Raw genomic sequence first — 26,382 nt, 5'->3', positions numbered from 1 at the left:
TACAACTCTGCAAGGAGATCTCTGAAGCTGTTTATTCTTGCATAGCAAATATTTGTGTGAGCATAGAATCAATGTCCTTTTCTTTCATGCTACCATACAATTCAGATTAGACAAAGTTTAAATTCTTTTAATTCATAAACTTCACTAATTCATTGACTTCTCATTCTGGTCTCACTTTTTAAAATCACTATAGACATTTACCTGGATATCCATGGCTATATTTCACCCTAACTCACGCTGCACTTTTGGGGACACTGTGACTTGTGAGGATTACAGGTTTAGGGAATTAAAAAAACATCCATAGGATATGTAAGTTGAAGACACACTCTGTTGTTATTGGTCTACCATTAAAAATAAGATGAGAAATGATTGACAAGTATTGGCGTCATCTTAGCATCCTACCTAGTATGTATATTTGCGTAGGCAAAAGTGTCTTTTAACTGCACCTGGTCCACTCTGGGGACATTTTGCCAGTGGGCAGCATCACTTCCTGAAAACCTGCTCCAACTGGGCACAGGGGAAATGCTCCAATGTGCTTCCTAATTGTGGTTCCTGCTTACTCATGAGAGACACCACCAGTTCTTTCAAAATTCAGTGTGGAGGAGCAGAGAGGACATATGAGTAAAGGTTGCACACTTCCAGTGAGTACGCTGTCGAAGAAGGAAAACATCACCAGTGTTACATCATGGAAACTTGAGGAGCCACATCTGTCTCTGTGATCACCCTTCCTCTTTGCAGCTTTGGTGATGAGAGGGCAACACAAGGTGATATAATCAGTAGGGAAATGGCTTTCCTCCATAGGATCTCCACCACCTTGACCACTCCCCACAGGCTCACTCTGGGAAGAAATCAGCAGTGTTAAACTTCCCTGGCCCCAGTGGGGAAGCCGTCATGAATTTGGGCCCTCTGTGGTGTGGGACACACCATGACTGAATCACCTATCTGCTGAAAAACTGAGAGGGAGCCCTTCTTAACTTTTCAGATGGACAAAGTTAGTTCAGCTCTCTGGAATATACTCACACAGGCATCCATGTTCACTTGCAGGACCTGGAAGGCACTAATAATGTACAGCTTGTCTCTTCCTACCTCAAGACGACTGAAAACATTTTTCACATAGAAGGAGAGGAGCTGATCTCGAACACTGCAGTTTGTCTGAAAACGAACCAAGTGATGAGTTTCCAAATGAAAACCTCACAAGTCAACTTCAGCAGAAAATTTCAGCCTCACAAAAATATGCATGTTTGGAAAGCGTGCAATGAATAAAACCATTTTTATGTACTGTAGTATCCTCTTGTCCTGCTTCCTTTTTGAGCTACAACTAGCTCAATCTAGTTGTAGTTTCTGAAAGAAATATAGGAGGGTATTGTGCTGGCAGGCACAGAAGTATTGGTATGACCAACCATGAGCAGAAATGACAGCAACAAATGTACTTAAGACACAAAGAGTAAATGGAAGATGAATTGAGAAGTTAAGTCAGACGATCTTGTTCAAATTGTAGGAGTCATTGTGGATATCATCGTTCCGTTCCTCCACATCATGTCCAATGCCATTTGATATGCTGTAGGGTATCCTGCCCACCCCCAACTGCTACTCCAGAAGAGACCAGTCATTCTGTCAACCCTGTGTCACATCTGCCTGGTCTGTGGCTCCTCTTGAAGAGACCAGTCATCCTGTCAACCCTGTGTCACAACTGCCTGGCCCAGTGGTTCTCTTGGGCACCCAAAGTTAATTCAAATTGATACACACCCTATTTTTTTGGCAATATAACCAGGTATCAAGTGTGAAATTCCCATCGGAAGGGTAATGCAACTGCATATTACACCACCCAAGTGCAGATGTCCCACATGTAGGTCCCACAGGCAGGTGAGGAGCCTTCACTTCCAAGGTAATCAGTGAAATCCAAGGGACACTGAAGATCAGTCGGTCTGTACTTAAGGATAAACTGACTCAGTTGGCCCTGCTGACTAGATCTCTGCATAAAGAAAACTAAAATATCTCATACACTTGTAGTCACCTACAATTAGACACCCCAAAGTTTGTTTCTCACTCCCTTGCTGAGTCTTCCTGGGAACTCTGATCTCTCTCTTCCAGTGCACCTCCAGAGATCTAAGCTCAAAGCAGCTCCTTGGGTGTCCTGACTGTCTGCAGCATCCCTGGGCTATCCATGCACGCCCTCAACAGAAAGCTGCCGGGACAGTGGCTGTGGCCCTGGTCCTCATGTGAATGGGCTGGTGCTTGAGAGCATTGCTGGGGAGGCTGGTGTGCAGCCAGGGGCTCACAGGAGGAGCAAATGCTGCCATGAGCACACACTCCTACCTGACACAACAAATACTCTCACACCAACTTCCTTGACAGAGCACCACTGCAACTACCTAGAAAAAAGTGCCTCCAGGTAGGCTTTCCAAATTCACCTCTTTCTCCCTGTACTGTGATCAACTGTCCCCTCATGTGAGAATATGTGGCATAGAAATAACATTCTTCCTCTAAGCAGAGGACTTCATTAAGCATATGGCTTTCATAAATGTCCATCTAATTACACACAAGCAATTTTTTCATCACCTGTAATTCCTTTTGATGACATATTCCTGTCTCTATTGATAAAAGGAAAATCAAAATAAGAAACTGGAAAACCAGTATAAATCTTACCATAAACAGCATTTTTGTAGACTTTTTAAGCAGTCTTGTGGTCTTGATGAGATCCTTCTGTAAAATATAACGTGCTAGTATTAATTAACCTGAGTAGAAGAAGGGAGACAGAATTTCAAGTCTGGTTTGTACAAAAGTTAGTAGTAATAACAATAATCTTCATCAGGATGAGGACTCAGTAAATCTGTGTTCCAATCCTAGCCTAGCTACAAACTTCTTCCATGGCAAACTCATCCAGCCTCTCTATGCATCTTCTATGCATCATTTTTTCTTGGCTTTACAAAAGAAGTAGCTATATTACCATGTCTCTTAGGACTGTAGAGATCATTCAACTTCTTAAAGTTTCCTGGAGTTCAGTAATGAAACTGGTAAAGAAGCATCTATAAATAAAATAAACCTTTCGACTAGTGGGATCAACTTACAGGAACAGATGATTTTAAACTAGTTGCCTTGATATACAGGTTCTCTGTCACCTGGGAGAGGAGTTCTTTTCGGCAGGTATGCTTTCCTGTAGGTGACTTTTTACCTTCCACAGTGAAAAGACAAAGCAGAAATAAAAAATGCCCAGATCTGAAAATAGAACATATTTTCATCTTTGCTCCCAAATCTTCGTGCCTCTACAGTCACAGCAGCATATGTGACACAGCCAGACTCTTAGATGACAGAGGTTAACCTAATTTTGTTAACCCTCAAAGCAGCTTCTGCACCAAGATGCTCACGTAGATAACCTATTGCTCATGTGGTGGCTGATCAGTGCTCTTGCTGTGCTTTTTTATACATCTTGCTCCACTTTCAATAAATTTGACCACAATCATCTATGACGTTTTTCTAAACGGTATCTCCATATTTACCAGCAGCAGGGTCAAGGTTTCCAAGAAAGAAGAACTTCCCTATCATGTGATAAGCCTTCTTTCGTTAAGTGGTGGTCAAGTGAGGAAAAGGTAATTGAGTGTTAGTTTGGTTTCATAACAAAATATACCAAATGCGTATTTTTGAGTTTTTTTTTATTTTCCCACAAAACATTATGGCAACACTTTTCTGAACGGTAATGGTCCAAAGAGAAAAAAAAAATCTTTGTTAATTTACTCTGAAAAGCATTAGAAAATCTGTTATCTATAAGGAAGCTGGACTGCACTGCCTTTAAAACTACATTGTTCAGTTTTTGAGAAGCATTTTTTCAGGGGCACTGCAGGTAACAGCAAGGGTGTTTGTTGCCTGTTTTAATGTCTGTAATTAACTTTTTGCCAGGGCAGGATTTGGCCTAGTAGGAGCAGTAAGCTGTTTAATGTGAAAGTGAGGGCTCCAGGGAGGGCTCTGTGCAAGGGCCAGAGCACCCCTGGCTATCAAGTCACTTTAAAAGCCCACTGAGAGACATAGGCACTGGGAAATAATCCCAGTGCAAGATCCCAGCATACCCATCACAGAGGTGGTAAAAGTAAAACCATAGAATCAGATGATCACTCTTCTACAGAGGTGCTAAGCAGAGATTGGACAGTCTATGTCTCTGGCCTGTTTCCAAGATAGCCAAATGCTGAGGAATTCTCAGATATCACTCCAGACATGCAAGAACATCACTCCAAGGATAGACTTGGAAATCACAAAGTAACACCACCAATGTGAGGTTGTTAAAGCCAAGGAGGGTTGTAAGCCAAATGTCAAGATCCCCGAAACTGGCTGAGGTTTATGCAAGAAGAGGAAGAAAGCAGGTTTTGATCTAGCACAACAATACTTCCCTGATACCATATTTTTGGAAGCAAAAACAAGCCCTTGAAATGTCCACCAAGGACATAGTTTTTTACTCCTTTAATGTTTTAAGAGCAACACAGAAGACCTTAAAGAGATCAGAGAAAATAGTTTCAACTGCAACTGAAATGACTCAAAGGGACCATGATTTGCTAGATCCAGTGGCAGAGTTGTATGTCCCTATATGGCACCACTGGTGTACCAGTGCCAGGGACATTGTCAGCTCTGGAAGGAAGAAGGGTGAGACAAGCTGGGTAATGAACTCACTCCAGCCTTGATCCCATTGACCATTTACACAAGCAAGCATGCATGCATCCTCCAGGCCAAGCTTGACTCACATTCAGCTTCAAGGATCCCACCTGTAACAGCTCTGGGAAATGCATTTTTCCATAGAACCATCTACACCTCATAGTAGCTTCACCAGCACTGAAGTTCTGATGGGGTTGATGGACAAAAAGAACCAACAAGGGAAAGAGAGATTAGACTTTTGGAAAGTGAAGTTGATGGAGACCTGAGGCTCTACGTGCGTTTTAGTGTTTGTGTGAACTGTGGTCTGTATTTAAATTCTCTGAATGCCGGTAAGGCTTGCCAGGTGAGGTGCAGTAAACCTCAGCACACATGGTATATGGACAGAAGATTAGCCACTTACTCCTAATTCATTCATAGAAGAGGATCTTGGGTGAAAACAGTAGAGTTAGAATGAAAAACTGTCTTGGGTTTCCCAAGGTGTGGTACTCCTCAGTCAACACTTTTTCTCTAAATGGAATAAATGGGTCATGTAAACAGTCTGTAACAGCTTTTCATAAGAAAATCAATAATTTTCAACATCTCTGAAACTTCTGATGTTGCTGAAAACCCTTGAGCCCACAAGTTTCATTTTATCTCTTTGAACTTGTACCACCATGCTCACGTGGCTGGAGCAGTGACACTTGCATTGGGCTCTAGACACCTCTGCACGTGAAACAGTACAAGTATTACTGAATTAGTAAACTTTTCAACAGCGTGGAGACCTTACTTAAAAAAATTAATATATAAAAAGGAAATAGGGCTTTCCCATCTTTCCTTTCATAAAAGAATGGTGGCTAGTATTTAATAACCACAATTTTTGATATGCTGATTTAATTTCTAGTCAAAAAATAGCCATATTCTTCAAATTTTTCATATGTTATTTGTTCAGAACAAAGATGGTCTTGTCTTTCTGGGTCTTGTGTAGCACTTTGTACACTGTGTTTTACTGCCACGTAGGCACTCAGACATAGTTATGGTATAAATTATATAGAATACCAAAGAATCCATATTACTCAGTATTTTAAAGTTATAAGAAGTAGAAGAAGAAACAAATTCAGGGACCAGTCCTTTTAGCAATGAAGACAGAAAATACCTCCAAAGCTTTGCATATGCAGTGGAACTGATGTATCCAGAGATAGTCTGAGACAACAGCAAAGCACATCACAAAGCAAGTTGGCTTCCAGACCTGGGCTGGAAGTTCAAGGAGCCTGCCCCGGAGAAAATGGGCTCTCTCTCATATGGAAAATTTTAGATGTACAGTATCAACAAGTAATCAAGGAACAATTCAATACTGATAACACAAGCAAAGTTCATGTATTATGTTTATACAAAACGTGTAAAGCTAATAATCATGAGAATGAAAGAGAAAGAAAATAACTAAGAAAAAAGAATAAGAAAAACTAACAGAGCAGTCACCTTATTAAATAAGAAAATCTTGCCTGATTTACCCTGGGTAACGATTAAATTTCAAAGGCTATGATGACCTATGCTCCACATGAGTGCATGAGACCACCAGCTGAAGAAGGTCCTTTCTTCACTGTCTTATTGTGAACCATGGAATTGTCTTGATCTACATGACTCCAAGTAGATATTATTAATATTAAATTCTCTTGATTTATGTAGAATGAACAGATACATCTACCACCGTTGCAAAGTTCCATTAGTCCATTTAAGGTAACAATTATATCTGCTGTTTTTTTCGCAACTTAAACGGCTTTCTAATCTCCATACATAAAAAGCCCAGTCTAGTTTCTTACTTAAGAATCTTCTCATTTTTCACATTTTGTGTTTATTTCATTTCCTGTTAGTATAACTAGGACTAAATTAGTCGTGTACTTCCTATAAATATTACTCATATTTACTTAGCTGCTGTTAATGTTCTGCTGTCTCTTAAGACTATTCTCTACTATTTGTATTGTTCCCTTATCCTGTTTGATTCACTTTGGTCTTCTGAAAAAAAGAGGTCTACATGATAGCTGTAGTATTTGTCTTCAGAAATGTGATTTGATAAGTAAAAAATAAGTTTAGTGAGATTTTACAAAAACTGAGCATGACAACACCACTGTTAGGACATAAGAAAATTGAGATACCATAGTTGGAGAGAGAAGTTAGAATCAGAGAAGCTCCCAGCATTCAAAACTGATTCTGCAATTTTCTGAAAATGGTTGTAATGAATATAGGCATGTAGGTAAGCTTTCCATACCCACCAGTGTTTAACCTCTGTTTCTTGTAACCTTCTATTAGCATAATAGGAACCTTTGGAGCTGCTATAGACTTTGTGCAATTACCGAACTATTATAAGTCAATTTTTCAGACAAAGGTTCCTAAATTACCCATGCAAACTCAGCACATAGACACCTGACAATTCACTGCCAGCAGCTTCAATAGTCATAAAAGTTAGAGGAACAGAATAACGCAAACAGATGGTATTAGCAGCTCTAGCTTACATATTATACATACACTGCTCTGGTTAGGAAAAAAACCCCATATATATTAAATTGGGACACTGCAAAGAAAACTAAAAACTTTGAATGCCTAGGACTGGATGTCAGTCTGGTGCCTTTCCCATCCTTGAAAACAAAATCCCTATGTTTGTTCTCATGACACACCTACATTACATTGTGCCTGTCTAGGTGCTCCTCAACTGCCTTTGCTGAGGAGCAACAAAGGTTTAGGTTGGAAGTGACCTCTGGAGGTCATCCTGTCCAACACTCCTATTCAAGAAGGGCCACCTACAGTTGTTTGCCTGGAAATGTGTCCAATCAGGGTTTGAACACCTCCAAAGGTAAGATTCCACAACTTCTGTGGTCAACCTGTGCAACTAAAAACTGTCTTACCATGTTCAGATGGATTTTCATGGATTTTTATTTGTGCCTATTGCCTCTTGTCCTGTCACTGGGCACCACCAAGAGGAGATTGTCTCTCTTCATTACTTTCCATTCTCAGGCATTTATGCGCATTGGTAAGATCTCCCTGACTCTACCCCAAGTGGAATAGTCCCGTCTCTCTCTGCCTCACCTCAGATAACAAATAGTCCAGTCCCTTATTTATCTCTGTGCTACTTCACCATCTAATATTTAATTACATATCTAAGGTACTTGGAATTTTTTCACTCTATGCCTTAGACAAGCGTCATAAAAATTTTAAGGTATTAAGTAAAGCAGAAATCAGATTCAAACTCAGATGAAGAAGACAAAGCAAACCAACCCATACCAAAGCAAATAAAAAAACCAGACCCAATTACATTTCTTCTGGGCATTTGCATTTCTTCACACTTTATTAATAACAACTTTTGAGTAAGCTTCAAATGTGAGTTGGTGTAAAACATACTGTCTATCTGCTCCCATCCTCAAGAAAAAGCACAGACTGATTCAACTGGTGGATTTCCCAGTGCTACTGGCCTGCTGTGTTGTTTCAGTTTGATGATAGGTGGCCAAAAATTGTCTGTCAAGCTACTTTTACTTCAGACATCTGATAGGAAGGTTTAGTACATTCAGTTTTTCCAGAGGCAGATTACAGAATATACTCAGAGTCCAGTTTGAAAACACCAAGATACTAAGATTTTGCCTCTGTGCACAGAAATAGACAACAGTTCAAGTTCTCTAAGCATTAGCACTTTTTATGGCCAGCAATTAACGGCTTTGAAAGAACGTGCAGCACCACCTGTATAATTCAAGATACTTTTCAAATGTCCAGTTATGTAGTTAAAAATTAGCCATCACTTCATGGCTAGACAAGGAGATGAATTTGACATAAAACCCTTCTGTATATAGCTTTTACTATTCACATTCTTGCAGACTTATATTTGAGAAGAGAGATTATGAAATAAACAGATATGAAAGTGTTTGAGCACGTTCACATTGTTCCTATTAACCAGTCAAGTGATCTCACTTAGCTACAGTGATTCAGTCCCCAAACTCTTCAGAAAACATTCATCTGCCACCACCAAACTCACTCCCTGTACAGCAGGATTACTACAGAGTGTACAGATGTGTTCAGCAACAACAGACAGCTCAGTTTACCCAGCGTAGGCAGGTGGCTATTCCAAACTCCAACCTCTTGTGATGTACAGGGTGTTCAAGAGTCTGTGACCTGATTTCTCTTGTGATGTCGTCATGGCTTTATAAAAGGGTTGTACTAAAATTAGGAAAGGAAAAAGCCAACCACACAAAAATCTGGGCTCAGTTCTGGGGGAGGAGGATGTCCACAGCTGCTAGGCTGGTAGAAGTATGTCAGTTTGCATGGCACCACTCCTATACTGGAAAGTTCTCTCTCCTTCTACCTTTGTGCACAATTTTTTGGTTTTCTCTCTCCTCACGATTTTTTTTAACCTTTCTTGCTTCTCTTTTCAATTTTGTTTAAAGGATTTTTTCCCTCTCTGTTCTTTTAACCCAGGACATCCCTGAGCATCTTGCCAATGCCAACACAGGCTGCCCACGCAGCTCTATGAGCAACATTAACTGGGAGACTGTGAAGCTACAGAAACTACAGTCCACATCCTGGAAAGATTTCTTGGTATTGGAAAAGAACATTATTTAAGACATGAACTGAGCAGACTGTTCAGAGGCAACTGTCTCCTGTAAGAAACAAATTTTGAAATGTAATTTAAAAGAGTAATTTAATAGAATGTCTGGGCAATGTTCAGAAACTACAGTGATACATTAGGACATATAGAGGTATAAGTAACCTAACCAGACATTGGTGAACAATACTGGCACTGAAGCTTTCAGCTGACATGACAGGCAAGAAATTGAACCATATTAAGAAAATCATTGTAGTTGATCTTTATTGGAAAAAATAGTCTTTCCACAAAAAAACCCCAAACCAAACCAAAAACTATGTAGAAAAATGTTTGCTTGCAGTGTATTTCCATAGTTTCAGTAAAGAATTGAAGTCATCCATTTCATTAGGAGCTAAAGCTTTTCTGAAAGCTGAGTCTTAGCTTTAGCCTTCCAACTTTGAACACCAAAAAAACCTCCCGCACAGGCAAGTGTGAAATACTTGCCAAGTCATCTCTCAGGACAGCTTTCTTACAAGTGAGATTTGTACCAAAATCCTGGATGCTGTTGGTCTGACTGCTGCAGAATGGCTGCAGCCTTGATTCTCCAATGGTAGCACCAAGAACAAAAGCAAGAGAAATAACAGTGTGGTAGGCAACAAAACGATTTTCCAGAGTATTTTTCCACTGGAAGTGCCATTCTGCTTCCAATGAACTTAAACCTTTTGGCAATAAATGTGTTTCCTTCTGTTATCTTTCCCTCATAAGCAGTCCTTGAGCTCTGAATAGTCTGTGACCTTCAGTTGAAGATTGCTGCCATGGGGCCATCTCCCCAGCTTTCATTCAATAACGCCTTCATGTCTCCAGATTTCTCCGCTTCCCACTGTGTATCTTCCTTCTTTGTAAAGTGGGGCTTTCAATGAACCTCATCAGTAGGGGCATTTTGGGGGGGAAACTTATTTATTTAGTTATCAGATATGGTCACATCTGACGCTTTTTTCCTAGAAATTATATAGGAGCCAAATAATGTTTTACTTATGAGAGATTCCAAAGCATGTTAAATGCTATGGCACAAGCCACTAGAGAAGTACCTGATGGTACTGTAAAACCTGAGTTTCATGTTTGCAGTATTTATAAAATAGAGATTATATTGTAAAGACTCATAAAAGTAATAGAAAAATAAAATATCACAAAATATAACTAGAAAGAAAGAACAGATGCCAGCAATGTCAAAATATGCATTGAGATTCTCACTTCAGATCAGGAAAATTTTGAGGTTTTTTACAATTAGAGCAATGGGGAAACTTTAGGTTACTATCTAAAAGGTAGCATTGCTTATTATCTTTAGCCTATTTTTAGGGTTTACTTTTCACTTAATTTGTAGCACAATATGCAAAAACATGCACATTTGAAATTATGTAAATTTTTAAAAAACATCTTCTTTTAGAGCTTCCTAAACAAAACAGAAATATTCCATCTCTTAATATTTGTAGATTTAGTAAGGTTTTCAGGGAATTCTTACGTGAAAAACTACAAATAGAGACCTGAGCATTGAGTTTACAAATTCCCATTTATGCAATAAATTTTGTAACTGTGATAGAAGTTTAAATCACCTAATATGCTTCTAGGAGTGAAGTAAAACTAATGAGCAAGTTCTTGATGTTCTCCATAAGAAAATAGATACTTTAAATTTTTTTTTAAGTATAGTTTCCTATGAACAACCAATGGAAACCTTTTTTTCTTTACAATTTAATAGCAGCACTGGGCTTTTCATTTTTTGAATTTCCAGGAGAAAATCATACTTACGTAGAAAAACAGCAAAAACATTTAAAAAAATCCAGTAAAAAATACCCTTCAGTCTTATTTAAAGCTTCAGAGCTACCATTTCCTACAAAAAAAAATTGTTTGCCATAATTTTTTTGATTATTTGTATTCTTGGATCACCAGAAAGAGGTTCATTCCATAGGGCACTGTGTGGGTTGGGAAAATCACATGGCAGCCTTGATTTTAATTACTTTTTTCCCATCTGTAAGAAGAACTGTCAATTACTTGTACCCATTTCAGAAAAAGCTTTTATCAGTCTCCAAGTACACTCTTCAGGGGTTGTAAAAAGTTTCCTCAGATTTCCAGGTTTAGATTAGATTATTTGAAAGCAAGTTTTTACACGAGAACTCTTTTTCTTGAGAAAAGGTACTTTTGTAGCAGATTTCCCTTCATTCAGCTTAGCAGCTCCACAACAATCACATTTTTTGCCTTGATCTTCAGCCAACATGTTCCAAAACTCTCAGGCAAGCCCTGCAAAGTACCCCAGATCTGAAATGTTTGCCCAAATCTCTGAATATACTAAGGTTTATTTTTACTAACTTGTCACTTCGGAAAAGCAAACTTTTTACTTATATACTCTTGTAACCACAGAGCAAGGAACAGGAGATAATTTACCAATCTGCCACCTCTCTCTTATCTCAGTTCTGATAACGAGGTTACAGCATAAACCTAACCCTGCCAGTCAAAACTTCATACTGCAGGTCTAAGAAATTCTCCAGTTTACTTTTCAGAAGTGCAGAAAAAATGAGTTGCTCCTGTCTTCCTATTTTCAGAGAAACCTCACATGTTCACCTCACCTAAAAAATATTCTCTATTATTTATTCATTTCCGACATCAATGGGTCACCAACAGAAAGTGAAGCCCATAATTGCAAGTACCAGTGGAAAACAGCTGAGAAATTAAAATCGAAATCCAGCACAGTTACATTCTTACTGACAAAAGGTTTCCAAAGTAAAATGACACAAATCTGCTTGGTTTTACTTCTTTCACTTGCTGGTAGGTTGATCCATGAGCAACATAACACCCTGAAGTCTATGCCTGGAATTTGTAACACCCAACAATAGACCACTAGAAGTTGGATGTCTGAGTCTGTGCTGATTACCTGGTGCTGATGGAGGGAACCAGGTTCTCAGAGAACACCTCCCCTCACCTGCCCAACCTCCTTGTTGGTGGCAGGGCTAAGAGACGGGCTCTATGAGAGCCCGTGGGCAGCACCTCAGCATTTGCTATCTGATTTTCTGGCATCAAAGCTGGGGCAGATGACTGATACAGGCTACCATCAAGATGAGGGAAATATGTGGTGTTTTGGCAATTTGCAGGATCAGAGTCCCGGTCACTGGTTTCTCTTCTGTTCCCAATATCTGCCCAGAAATCCCTGTCATGTAACAACTGAAGCATTGGCAGATACTAAAATGAGAACATGATGAATATTTTGAGCAGTTCCCTGTTTAGGAGCTTCAACCTAACATGTCAAGTTAAACCAGCTATTCCATGTGCAAGTCTTGCATTTTCTGAGCCACTTATGTGTCCCGTCAAACCAGGCAAGATACTTTCCTAAACTTAATGGAATCTCTGTTACATGCAGGAGAAATGATCACTGCGTTGATGTTAACATGTTCATAACTACAAAATAGTTATATATAGTCATAGTCATATTTTTTGCCAAATGTACTTGACAAAGAGGCATTCTCCATTTTTGAGTTACCAAAGTACAAAATGTATCCAAGTTGATAATCCCTAAATCTGGGAATATCCACCTAAAACCTCAGCTATCCAATTTCTTTGGTGATAGAGTATGAAAAAGAGAGAATCTGAAATTTCTTCTCCTATTCAAGACTACCAGGAGTCACAGTATAAAACATAACTACTAAAGGAGAAGTTGGCCAAACCAGAAATTTTATAGACGTGTTTGATAAAAATTATTAACCTAAGACAAGGTCAGGATAGTTTTAGACCAACAATAAAAGATCACTGCAATGACAAGCAGCATCTAAACTTTATTTTGGGACCTCTACTTCCCAAATAAGTGTCAGTACAAGAGAATTTATGGAACAAGCTTTTCATCGGAGCAGTGCAATTCATCACTTCCATTTTAGCATCTGTGTTGAAATCTTCCATTTTTTCTTTGTAATATAATTAACTTGATAAGCACATAAACTACAAGGTTGACCTTATACACTTTGAAGTCAATAAGAGTTTTCTTTCTATCTTCTGTGGAGCAGGACCAGATACAGGATAAGCTAATCCAGTGGAGTGCTCTTACATGCCAAGGCCTAATGCAAAATACAAATCAGAAAGTCAATCTTCATGATTGCACAGCTTTTAGACTTTACCACAGACACAATTACCCCATTTTTTTCACTTCTTAATGAACATCATCACCATTCTTTAGATGTGCTGTAAGATTCAGAAATGATTCTCTTTTGGAAAACTGTAAAATAAAATGAACTTTAAATCGGTGCAATTTTGCAGTTTTTGGAAAACAATATCCCTTTGCATATCACTTTCAGTGATTTGAAACCAGGGTTACAATTTCCATTGAAAAACCTTACTGGTTCTTGCAGAAATAACTGTACAACAGTTTCAAGACAGATAGTTAAATACATATTTATTGGTCTGGTTTTTTCAAAATAGTTTGACCCGTACTGCCCTGCACTAAACAGAAAATGTTTTTAGTTTAGATTTGCCCTTTTTTTTAATTCAAATTTAAAGGAGAAAAATGGCCAGATCTTGGAAATATTTAATGTTCTGCCTTAATGTTTCATACTGAAAAAATGTTTACATTTGGGTCTCATGGGTTCATTTGCTGAAGTTAAATGGATGGTACTTCTCAAAATAATTTTTATTTTAATTTTTCCTTAGAGAAGGAAATACGTAGAAATATTTTCTAAGCCATTCGTCAGCAAGTTCCAGATTAAATTATAGAAATTGACACCTGTTAATTTGGCCAGGGATTTGGAATTTAAAGGCTAACAGAGTGATTTCCCAGGCTTCAAAAGAAATCTTTTCACTTACATAGCTGTTTACAGTTTTATTAGTGGTGAAGTTCATACTGTTAATCTGATAATATCTGCAGCGGTGTGTTAACCAAGAAAAAGGTGTTACAAATGGATACATGCTGAGTCATGTTTAGCCCCAGAAATGCCATCAACCTTAGCACAGTTTGTATTTTGTAATTTACCTCATCCAACTACAACTTCCTAACATATTCTTGAATGGCTCAGAATCCTGGTCTGGATCCCCTGAGAGGCTGCATTATTTTCTGTCCTAAATATACAGTTTTGTGAAATATATCATTGGTTAGTACCCAAAAGTACCCTGGGTTCCATACAAGTGCACTGTAGGTTTTTCTTTATTTCCATGGTCATTACATTCTTTCTGGTAGCATCAGATATGAGCCTGAAATTGACTCTAATGTCTCTGCCAATCTTACCTCACTTTAGCAGGCCAGTTCTGCTCCCAATTAGACTGACTTTACAAACATCCATAGTGATGATGGTTGCAACTGAGAAGGTTATCAGGCATTTACTGCTGTTCAGTGCAGTCCATACCTTCTTCAGAGTAGCTAATTGTTTAGCTAATTGCGCTTTAAAGCAAAAGCTGACATAATCACACGCCACTGGTTTCTGATCAGGATAGCTTCAGCATTTTATATTGACTAGAATACACCTCTAGTGACAAATTGGAAATATCAATGCTTTATTATTCTAGGTCACTCGGGGAGTATATATTCATACACTGAATATGTAAATCTCATAACTGAATAACACTCCATGCAATGTATTTAAGAGGCGTTTCTTAAACTGTCACCAATACTTACTCAGCAGGATGTGGCAACTTCTGTTCATGCTTTGGGTTCCTCTCTCTTCACGATATGAAGTTTCAGAGGCAGTTTAAATGTTTTATGATTATCTGTGTAGCAAAAAAAGTGCCTGTTCTGGTCACCTAATGTAAGAAAGGGGAGGAAGAGCCAACAAAATGCAAATTTGACAGTAGGGTGGTCTGTCAATTTTTGCTAGGGAAGAGGTTCTCCAGCCTCTCCAGTGGAGGTGTCCTCAGTGAAGGATGTGGATCAGGTGCTTTCCCTACCAGCGCTAGGTCAAGGACCTCTTGGAATTACAAATAGTTCATGACTGGAAGGTAGAGAATGGAAAGGAAAATAGGGCAATGGAAATTAGAATTGCATGAATAATGGAGTTTCTTTTTGGTGACCCAACTGAATAATTAAACCAAGAAAATTCATTTTGGGTCAGCCCAAAGCACTTGTTCAACTCAAAATGAAACAGCTCATTTTGCTTTCAAATCTCTTTTCAACCTTTGAAAGAAATGCACATAAAATTCTAAACCAAAACACTATTTATTTAGAAAAATGTCAAAACGAAACATTTTAGCATGATTTTCCTTTTTTGAGCTGTAACTATTAACTGAATTGAAACCCAGCTTTCCTGAAACTGTATTTTTATTTCCTTTTAATCAGTATTTTTTTGTCCCAGATATTTCCCCCTGTTGTAAGGGAAACTTCCTCCTACTTCTACTTCCTTCATCTGTTCAAAACTGACCATCACCACCAGCCTTTACACATCCACAAGTCACACGTACCCTGCAAGAAAATCTATGAAGGAAATTCTGCAAAATTTGCTCTGTGGCATTTCCAGGGCACCAGCTCATGAGGTTTCCATGGTAGAGTCTTCCAGCTGGTGGTTTTTAGGGTTAGAGAAGTTAATTATTAGTTTACTTCATTTTTACACTTTTGTAGACAAATGGGTTTTCATTTGGGTTTAGCCCAAATGAAGCATTGAAAAACTTGAGAGATTGATTTGGAATTTTTGGGTAGGGCAGCTCAACAAGGAAAATGTAGAAGAGGCCTGGAGGAAGTAGAACAGGGAAATAAGTTATTTATCCATCTGTGAAGCAATTATATCATGGAGGAACAGCCCGTGTGTGGCTCATGATCTAGTCTCTATTTATAATTAAGGAAGAAAACAGGTACTTTTAGGGCAAAGTCATGTTATGCTGTCAAAAATCACAACCTTCATAAGCCTCTAATGTAGACCAGAGGAATGACACCTGAATAATTCCTCTTACCTTCCACTGACTATAAAGAGAGACAGGCATAGTTTGGGGAAAGACAGTGTATTTCAAAGGTCAGTGAAGTGAACTGCTCATTTGATGTCTAAATTCCCTCGCTTTGCTGTCAGCTGACACAAGCTTGAGTGATAAGAGAAAGGATGTTGGCCAATAGCTCTTGATAACATCACTGCATATTCCACAAGAAAGGAAATATGTATTCCACTGAATACAGCAAAAGGTTAAACCCCTGACACTGTCATGTGGTACCAAATCTTGGCTGGTTGTCTCTGTTGGGTCACTTCTGCCTTGACTGTGAACAGGCACGTAAATCATACATTGTGAGATGCAAATGAAAGTGTATGGAGAAAAGTAAACCACGTTGAATGCATCTAATTTGACAGGCATCCATCACTCAAATGGATCATATGCCAGTCTAATATGTGATTTCCTACAAGAAAGTGTTACGATTTCAGTTCACATAAACCTTGTTCAAAATAGGTATGGATGGATGCTTTTAGATGCATCTTTAAATTGCCCTGGCTCAGGAGGAGCAATTTTTAAATGTGGACAGAATATCTGTTGCCCTGATGAATAAATGGTAAGGTCTTGCTCAAGAATACTTCAGCAGTTGCTGAAAATCTGCTATTACATATCTCCTCTGGTTTTCTGACTATTTGGATGCTTTTCAAACCTTTAACCTTGGTCCAGTCACCAATTTCTCCAGTTGCACTAGAGCAACTCTTCTGTCTTTGCCCAGGAGACATTGCTGAAGGACATGATAATGACAGATTAAACTGCTCTTCAGTGACTTGGGCTGTTTTCTGTCTTGGAGCTTGTGTCAAGAGTAGGTACCAAACATTCTCTTCTGAAGGACTTTCAAATCCCTAACGCTGTAGAACAGCATTTGTGCTCAGCGTGCCTATGGATAGATCAGTGAGAATGCAGCATACTAGAGTTTTCACTAGCAACTGCTTCCTGACTGTCTCCATTTCATCTGACCCAGAGGGACAGTTTGGGGCCTTTCACCAGCAGCTATTCAAGATGGGATCTTTTCTCTGGGCATTCTGAGGCAGAACAATGAACCAAACCAATGACTCTCAGGAGTGATGTTGTTTTTCCCACTGCCCCCTACAAGAAAGGCTGATTGACATGCTCCTCACTAAGCCTGGCCTGTGATAAGTTGAAGTTGCAGCCTTATGGAAAAGAAGCATGTCCCCAAACTGAGGTTGGATGCTTTGTAGATACAAAAGTACAGCCATTAGTCCAGCAACACCACAGGCGTAATGTGTATCATATCCCTTGTGTCTCAAGAAAAGATAAAAGCTCTGCAAATGGTAATGTTTGAAGACTAAAATATTTATTATAATAAATTAAAGTGCAAGCATTTATAAAATATTCAATTTGCATATAAATATCACACAGCAGTGTTACTTTCATAGTTCACTTAAAACCTTCTGGTACAGTTTCATAAATATATTTCCTTGAATATTTTTCAACTAATCTATATAAATAAAAGTATTGTATAATTATTACTTTAAAATAAGTTACCATTAAATACAAACGACAAAAAATATTTCTGAATTAGTCTGAAATACCAGCTTTTCAGGCAAAGGTCAGAAGAGGACAACATATTCAAGATAGACTTCCAGGTAAGAGGCTCAAAACTTCCTGGCTACCTTTAACTGCCTACCTTGATCAAAGCTGATCCATAGGTGTCAAATTTCAACACATAAAAGACAGAAACAGTTGCCTTATTCCTACGGAGATGGGGAGGACAGGAGTGTGCCTTTGAAAATAACTAATGGCCTGTGTTTAAATGGAGCTGCAGTGTCCTGGAGTTTTCATTTTCAAAGAAGGCAGCAGTAATCATCCTGTCTCTGCCCACTTAGTTTGCTAGTTTTGACACAAGTGAAAAACATATTGCATCTGGGGGGAATGGGTGTAGTTGCTGTAACAGCTAATCAGTTTGAGTTATCACAAGAGATTTTCAGAGACATCTCTTCAAGGCTGATCTGAAATTTTCTCAGTTTTTCTCCTTGTTCCCTCCCTTCTTTGTGATACCAGTGCAGGCATTTTCCATGTAGTCAAACAGTAAATCCAATTCTCCAACGGCTTTAGTCTTTCCATTTTCTCCCAACTAGAAAAGAGCAGAATGCAAGTCTTAGCAACTCATTATTTCTCAGAAAATTGAAATTAGGATTGTCACAGAAACTGAACCAAGAACTTAACTTTCCTAATTCTCTCACATAGTTCTGTTAGTCATTATGCCATAAGATAAAAACTAGCTTGTTCAAATCTAGACTAGCATATACAGTTCCTGCAACATAACTTTTTAAGGTTTAAATTACCATAACATGCGCAGAGTTAACAGGACAAGTGAAGGAGGGTTGGAAGGGGAAATGTTAATAATCCCCTCCTTAATACCCCTGCAAGCTTCACCTCCTAAATAATCTCCAGAGTTTGTTTCATAGTTAGGTCAGACTCAATCCAACTAAATGATTGGGGTTTGAAACTGCTCTTTTTAAATGTTTGGGAAAAAACGTACCTGTTCCATTTTGTTCTTCATTTGTTCCAGGTTCTTTTCAATGTGCTCTCTGTTTCCTGAGAATTTCTAAAAAAAGGAAACATCCAGACATAAGATTGACAGCTGTACGCAACAACGTGCTTGTTGTTTTTTTTTCTTTTTCACACCTTTCTATCAACTCTGAGTTTCATATCTTTGATCTGAGGTTTCCTTTCGTATCACTGCCTTTTGCCACTGTTTGTAACATTCTGAGATTCAGGAGCAGCAACAAGAGTCAACACTAGCAGGGAAAGAAACTCAATGTTACTCACACATCTGCTCAGCTCCGAGGTCAGGGATGCCAAGAACTGTGCAACCTCCTCAACATATGGGTACTGATTCTTGACCTCAGTGAGGAGAACATCTTTTACCACAATCTCCACAACCCTCTTCATCAGGTAGCAGCGGTTGTTTTCCTATGTGTGAAAGCAAAAGATCATGTTAAATCAAAGCAAGAGATCAATGACTGCTGCAGAGATATGTAAAAAGCAGACTCCTTGAGTAAGGCTTACCTTGATGTTAACATAGAGCTGCTGCCCAATCAATCTGTTATCTGTGTCCTTGTCCGAGGCACTGGCCTGAGAGTAAAAAAAGGAAACATCAGGTGGGGATGGGAACCTTGCCTAAAATTGAATAATAAACCCTAAGGTCTTCATCAGTAATGAAAGTGCAGGTGAAATGAGGGAACGGATGCCACAGACAGTCTGTTACAGGTAGATAAACCTGGATATTGTGTCTGTTTCTCCCTTCAATTGGATGAGATTTAAGGTCAGTATCACTGGAAAATAAATAAGCAAAAGTCTGAATTCATGTCCCCCTCTTAAACATCCGATGTTATAGTGGTTACGATGACTAAACCAGAGACTGCAGGTGGCCGACCTCACGGTGGCCCACAGTGCTGCTGGGAGGTGCTGCAGCCCTTGATGGTGTACACTGCGGGAGACCCACCCATGGCAAGAGCAGCCAAGAAACCCATCCAAGCAGAGCACTGTAAGATGCCTGAGCATCTGCCTGGTTGTGACTGGAGTCATGGACAGGTCCAGCTCCAAATGGACTGGGCAAATTGAGAAATTTAATCTCATGTTTCACAGTTGTCCCATTTTAGCACCAGCTGCTTGAAGAGAAGGAGCCGTGCTGTTCCAGGGGCTTCCTTTCCCTTGCGGAGCAGGAGTAGGAGGAGGAGAGGCAACAGCTTCCCCTGCCTACACAACCAGCAAGCAAAAGACCCCACTCCACACACCCAAGCTCTACCTTAACTGGAAATGCACATTTTTCCTCTGGAGAAAGGCATGGTAATGAGAGAGCAATGCCAAAGGCTAGAAGCCGGGACAGAGGAGTAAGTCCTCAGATCCCACTATGAAGAATATGTGGGTTACTGTACCATTTTAGCCAAGGTGTAGGTGCGATTCCTAATGTAGGGCTGCTGGAAGTTGATCTTCCTGAGCCTGCAGGCATGATGGGAAGTAGAAGCCCCTTTCAGAGGCAGAGAGCTGGTGAGAAGAAGAGGGAGACAGCAACAGCAACAGAAGAAAACCCATCCTGGGAAGCTCTTGGACAAGGTCTGCAGGTAGGCCATGGCTCACCGTCCGATATAGTCCGTTCCAGCAGGTTGCAGCTACAGCACTCAGCACTGATGAGAGAGAGCAGCGTTAGCATCAGGGAGAGTGGGCAAGGCAAAGTGAGAGCAGTACAAAGGCTGCAAGCCTTACCTTTGCTGTGATTCTTGATGCACTCTGCAGGAGGTGACTGCACCTTATATAGGGCCAGCAACATCTCTCTCAGTTTTTTTTTCTTTTTTGGCTACTGGTGGTGAAATAAAAATGACATCAGCAAGTCTCTTACTTTCCACTATCCTCTTCTGAGAACTACCTAACCACCTCAAAACCCACAAATACAACTTCAAAGGGCATCATAATCCTTAGTTTCCTATAAAACAAACCAAATATTAACGTGGGGCAAAGCAGGGGCTTTTACCAGGGTAGGAATCCTGAATTCTTTTTGCATAAAAATATTTGAGAGCTTTATGAGTTTGTGCCTCCTGTCCCAATTGTAATGCACTTATTTGATTGACAATTTGATAGCGGGTAATGTAACTTATCTAAACTTTCGTTTATCTTCTGTGGTAAAAGACTGGTGTTTCTCTGCTGCTGACTGGTGTACACAAGTGGTCAGAGACTGCAAAAGACCCAAAGCACTGACCACCTATGGTTCCTACCCTGCAAATACCCTTTCCCACACAGTGGCCCACTGGGTCACTAGCCATCTGCCCATAACTGTGAAATCCTCTCTGAGAGATCAGAAACCGTGTAGGACCAGCACTGCATTTTTCACATCCTTGATTTCCAAATTCCCGTTTTTTTCAAAAATTATCCATATTCCAGGCTGTAATCATGTGCAGTGACAGAACTGGGGTCATGTCCTTTCTTATCCAGGTGATTTCCATATTCCTAAGCCTCTTCTGGTAACATTAAGGTAGTTCTGCACCTTCAGTCTGAAATATTATGCACAGTGTTAAAGAGAAACAGTGTTCTTTTTAGAGACTAAGTTGCAACCCAGCTGTAGACAGCAGTGCATGAGAACACAGAACTGGTACAAATGCCAGCTCCTGGTTGTATAATACCCACAAGGCACACAGGTGACAAAGAGGAGAAATCAGACCTGGAAAACCAACGCTTCAGCTCTGCCTCTGAGAGTGAACGTCTGAGAACTCTGAGAGTGGGCATCCCTGTGGCTGGGCTCGAAACTTTGTGGCTGAGGTTCTCAGGAAAAAAGCCATAATCGACCTTACCCCACGGTCTGAAATGCCCAGCTCTTTTCCTTAGGAAGCACTTAAAGGCTAGGTGGCACCAGATTTATTCTTTAGCCTCCCCTGATACATCTGCAGCAGAAATTCATCTTTCCAGGCCTCAGTCCTGCCTCAGTTTCCCTCAGAAACCTGCCACATCAGCTCTGCACAGATCTGTGCCCTTGAAACTGCACCCTCACACTCTGGAGCCACCATCACCCCCTCCCTTTCTGTGCCCCTCTCAGGTTCCCATTCCCATGACCAACCTCCAACAGCATCCTGACTGCAGTAGGCAGCAGAAAGCAAGTCTGGACCCAGGATGTCAACAGTCTCGTTCACACCCAAATGTACCACAAAGCTATTCAAGAACATATTTCTAAACTCTTTTCCACATATGTTTCATTTGGAGGCTAATACTCCTAGTGGTGGTGCAGGCTAATGAGAAGATGAAATGCTGAGTTATACTTTATTTAGCCAAAAGACAAACATTAAAGACCAAATTGTGAGAAATCCTGACAGGTTGTTTCGAAGGATTGGCCTCCTCTGAAGCGCATTTCCACAAACTCCTCTCCAGGTTTTAAATACAGCCTGATAACCAAAGTCTGTTTCTAACTAAGGTTTCTCACACTTCTCCATCAGCTCATCCATCACAACTGAAGTGCCATACCCAGAACAAAATCCATGAACAGGCATTCAAACCCTCCCTGGTTCAGATTCCGTGTCCTCATCTTTCTGGCACATGCCACCTCTCCATCCCTTTGGCCACTTACTCTTGTCAGACACAGATCTAGTTTGCCTGATGTCTTCTTGTGGCTCTAACCCCATGGAAAGGGTGCATGACCTAGGTAAGTAGGTTCTGTACCACTCATCTCTTCAAACCACTGTGAGGAGCCCTGCTGGTCCCAAGCTTCCCACGCATCCTGATGGACATATAAACAATATCAGGCAGATGAATGAGGAATTAGACATTGAATCTTTCTTCTGCCCTTTTTTATGCAGTCAATGCAGGATGTCTTTTGTCTGTCTTCTCTATTATTTGAAACCATACACTATGACACACCTATTTTCATAGAAAATCTTGTTAGCATTGGTAAAGCTCTCTTTCTCCCATCTGTATTGTTAGCCATCTCTCTGTCACGCTACTTTTTCATTGTGCCATGATGTCTTCCTTCTGACACTTTGGAAAAGCTTTGTTTCAGTTGTTTAGTTTACCTTGCTACTTTTGTTATCACCTTTATTTTCCACACACTGAGATGTTGAAGTGCATATTGTCAGTCCATTAATTCGTGTTCTGCATGAATTTTTTTTTTATTACATTTCTAAAGCCTTTGCAATATTTAACTTTCTGTTAGCGGATGGGAGTTATAACTCTCTTTCATCCCTCTAGTTTACTGTGAGTATGGTCCAATGCAAAAACAAACAGTCAACACCTTACTGGACACTAATTTTAGCATGCTCATCAGTTCATTCCTGGCCTCTTCTCAACCATCTTCTACCAAATGACTGTTGGTCCTGGATGTACCATAGAATTATGGTATAGCTGCAGTCATGGCTGCTGTTATTTCCTGTTACATGTCAAAAGAATTTCTTTGGAAGTGTGGATATACCTCCCATTCCCAGGGTCTTCTGTTATGAGATTGCATTGAACAAAAATGTGACTTGTCATGGCTATCACCTCTTTTGACTAGCTCACCACACCCTGCATGGGAGATATGAATCCAGCATTACATCCTATGTAAAGATGGAGCTAAAAACCTACACTACTACTGGATCGTACTCCAGTCCTCAGAATTCCTAAGAAAGAGGAAAGAATATAAAGATTTTCTGCTAACATTTGAGGAATAATTTCTTTTTCTTCTTGTTTGAGAAGGAAGTACAATCAACTTCTGAAAAATAAGGTCTAAGTGCTAAGCCAGTACTGAAGGTGAACTTCAGGGAAATTGCTTCCTGAACAGGCTACTCTGAACTGTAGAGCTGGCAGGAGAGAGACCAGTGGAAGGAAATCTGCCTTTAATTTAAAATGTGCTACTCTGGCTGAAACCATCACTGGTGGGTCTTACTCTGGGGATAAAGAATATACCGGACAAAACATATCTTAAGAACAACGGGGAAGTAATTTCCCATTCTAATTTTATGATTTTTTTTTCTAGGTTTAATGATATTTTTAATGTTTAAGGCTAGTAACACTGTTTAAAGTACAAAATTCCTACAAGGAAACATACCTGTTATGCTTTCATTTTAATTAAAAACTACCAAAGACCTCCCATCTTCTATAAAATACCCTCTTGCATTGGTTTTTTAAGCATATTTAATAAAAAAATAATTTTGAAAATGTTCACAGGTCATTTTTTCTCCCTGGTACTGTTCCAAGAGTTAAACCTCCTGTCAGTAAACTCACCTATAAACATTTAAAGTTTGTTTCCCAAATTCATTAAGAAACTATAGTGGTAAAATATTCTCGACAATGACTTCTTGACCCACATTGAAAACAGGATTTTTTGAGGATGACTGGAACTCTACATCACATCTGCCTCAAAAGCCACAGACATTTCCTTCTGACTTCGAATGAGGCCACAGGTGAATAACCAACACTGTACTTGGATGTTCAGCTGTTGAGTATCAGCAGCAGCACACTGGCACGCAGGAATTTCCTTCAGCTTTAGTACACTTTGAATCAGCCAGGATTATATTGCATTATTCGAAAAGTCAGAATTGGCCACTGGGCTAGAAACACTATCAAGAGTAGGCATGTGGAAGAGTGAGCCTGTATATCATCTTGTTGGATCTTCTATTTGGTGATGCAATTCTCCCCCCTTAAACATTTGTGTGAATGGACCACAGGTCACTTAACACCTAAAACTGAACATGCAATCTCAAGTTTCAGGTCACACTCATACCCTTCTTTTGTTCCACCTCATTTGTGAGCTTGTTGGCTGCATTTTATTTTAGTTCTCCTCAGCTTTTGCCCAGACTTTCAAGTTTGCAAAGATTAAAGTCAACTATAAAAACGTTTCAGCTCAAGCTCCAGTACAGTCTTATTTTAGTCAGCTCCCTGCCCAGCAATGAAAACATCAGTAATGGAACTTGATTCTTCCTTATAAAACTTGAAAATAAGCTTTTCCATAATCCAGCTATTAATTATGGAAATGTCCGAGTACACAGACAAGTGTCTTCTGTGTATGATCACTAGGAATGGTAGAAGGAATTCAATTTCTGTAGAGAAAATTATATCAACACAGAAACTGGGAGAGGACATGTAGCATTTCATCATTATATTTTTGTTTGTTTTTTTCTTTTTTTCATACTAGGTTTAATGTTGTCTAAGAAATTGTGAACCTTTTGGAAGAAGGAGGAATAGTACTAAAATTGCTTAGCCTGGGAATATTAGGTGACCAGAAAAGACTCTGGTGTCAGCTCTCAGTAGAAGCACTGCTGACTCAGGACTTTGGAGAGGATGTACAACTTCCTACCTCCCCTGATTTTTGTAACACAGAGTAATACGTTTCCTCTGACAGTAACAGTTCAGCTTACATATTTGATATTTCATCAAAGATCTTTGTCTCTGACCTTCACTTGGTTTTATTATATAATTTTTAGGTCTTCTAAGTATAAAATACTATATAGAAAATATCATAAAACTGGTATTTCATACCATAAAACATCCTAGAGGAAAGGAACTAATAGTTCATTGTGGCTTCAATTTTAAGTTACATTCTGAGACAAAAAACCCCCACCCCCCCCCCCCCCCCCCCAAAAAAAAACAAAACTACCAAACAAAACCTCCTTGGTTTAAATAATTTTATTTTCACCTCAGAAACATTCATGTAGTGGAGATCCAAGAGAAAATCATCCAGAGACAACACTACTAATGTGTTGATACAACATTATTACCAGAACCACTGATGTCATAATTTCTATTACAGTACCAGAAGGATTCAGTGATTAATATGAAAACAAGAACCCAAAGAACAGTGTCAAATGAAGTACAATAGATGTTAGTCCAGTGGTCTTGCCTCTTCAGACAACTCCTGCCAACATCAGTAAAGCATAAAGAGAAGAATTTATCAATAGTAGCCATCACTTAGCTGACACAGATGAGAGAAAAGGGAATGCAGACCATGTCACTGCACACACCATGTCATGCCATCAAAGGCACCACTATGAACCCTTCCACCAGATGGCTAGTTCTCTGAGTTCAGTGTGTAAAGTCACGTACATACTATAAAACTCTGTCACTTTATATAGTGACCTACATCTATCCAGCTATGTCTTGTGAATAGTCAGATCAGGTGAACTGAAACTTCTGTGCTTCCTGTTAATGTGGTGTGGTTGCACAGCCGCGACTCAGTGGCAAAGTGGAATTACTGACATAGCGTTATCTCAAAGAAAACCACTCTAATTGGGAACAGAATTTTGCAAGCTGGTTTATAATCCAAATTAAGTGACACACAGTTACTCAGATTAAGAAATAGCCCCAGCATTCTGCACCTTGGTTTACCAAGTACCATCAGTTATCATGTAATAAATCAACACCATCTTGTGTAATTAAATAAATCCATCTTGAAAGGAAGCAATGTAATTTAAGGTGAAATATTTGTGCCTGACATTGCCCATACACCAGCACTTTCACTGAGGCTCTGAGCTCAGCATCATCGCCTAAGGGTGAGCCCGTGGCTGCTCAGTTATTCTGTATTACAGAGCCATTAGAGAAGGTGACGGTTCCTGGTTCCCATGTTGCTAACAGTAGTCTTCTAAATAGTGTCCATCTCTAGGAAGCCAACAGTCCATGCCCCAGCCTCTCCCCAGACAGGTTATGCTATTGCCCATCTCCCAAGAGAGTCCTCTGAGTCAGCGAGTTTCCTCTTGGAGCAGAACTATTGTCAAGATTGTGAGATTCATGGGGTCAAAATGAGACTAAACAAAATAGCTACAGCATAGGAATTATAATGCTGCTTTCTGGGGTTA

At 39.6% G+C, this 26,382-nt stretch overlaps 2 protein-coding genes across 3 annotated transcripts; both read right to left on the bottom strand.

Moving 5' to 3' along the window:
* Positions 1-455: 455 nt before the first annotated feature.
* IL26 (interleukin 26) lies at positions 456-5,142 on the bottom strand. 2 transcript variants are annotated; one of them, XR_003531178.1, is made up of 5 exons: positions 5,039-5,142; positions 2,948-3,026; positions 2,647-2,703; positions 1,021-1,152; positions 456-650 (listed from the first exon to the last, which is right to left on the bottom strand). XR_003531178.1 is itself a non-coding variant. In XM_027665072.1 (4 exons), the coding sequence occupies exons 1-4, from the start codon at positions 2,972-2,974 to the stop codon at positions 585-587; spliced, it is 282 nt and encodes a 93-aa protein (XP_027520873.1). In that variant the 5' UTR covers positions 2,975-3,060; the 3' UTR covers positions 456-584. The 2 variants fall into 2 exon arrangements, 1 of the variants encoding a protein (XP_027520873.1); XM_027665072.1 differs by lacking the exon at positions 5,039-5,142 and having other exon boundaries at positions 2,948-3,060.
* A 12,522-nt stretch (positions 5,143-17,664) lies between these two features.
* IL22 (interleukin 22) lies at positions 17,665-20,431 on the bottom strand. Its single transcript, XM_027666549.1, has 6 exons — positions 20,342-20,431; positions 20,014-20,262; positions 19,145-19,210; positions 18,905-19,048; positions 18,615-18,680; positions 17,665-18,206 (listed from the first exon to the last, which is right to left on the bottom strand). The coding sequence occupies exons 2-6, from the start codon at positions 20,206-20,208 to the stop codon at positions 18,093-18,095; spliced, it is 585 nt and encodes a 194-aa protein (XP_027522350.1). The 5' UTR covers positions 20,209-20,262; positions 20,342-20,431; the 3' UTR covers positions 17,665-18,092.
* Between the last annotated feature and the right edge of the window lie 5,951 nt (positions 20,432-26,382).

Source organism: Corapipo altera, unplaced genomic scaffold (assembly GCF_003945725.1).
Source record: "Corapipo altera isolate COAL_440 unplaced genomic scaffold, ASM394572v1 1, whole genome shotgun sequence".
NCBI classification, from domain to species: Eukaryota; Metazoa; Chordata; class Aves; order Passeriformes; family Pipridae; genus Corapipo; species Corapipo altera.
This window is presented reverse-complemented; position numbering and strand designations above follow the sequence as displayed.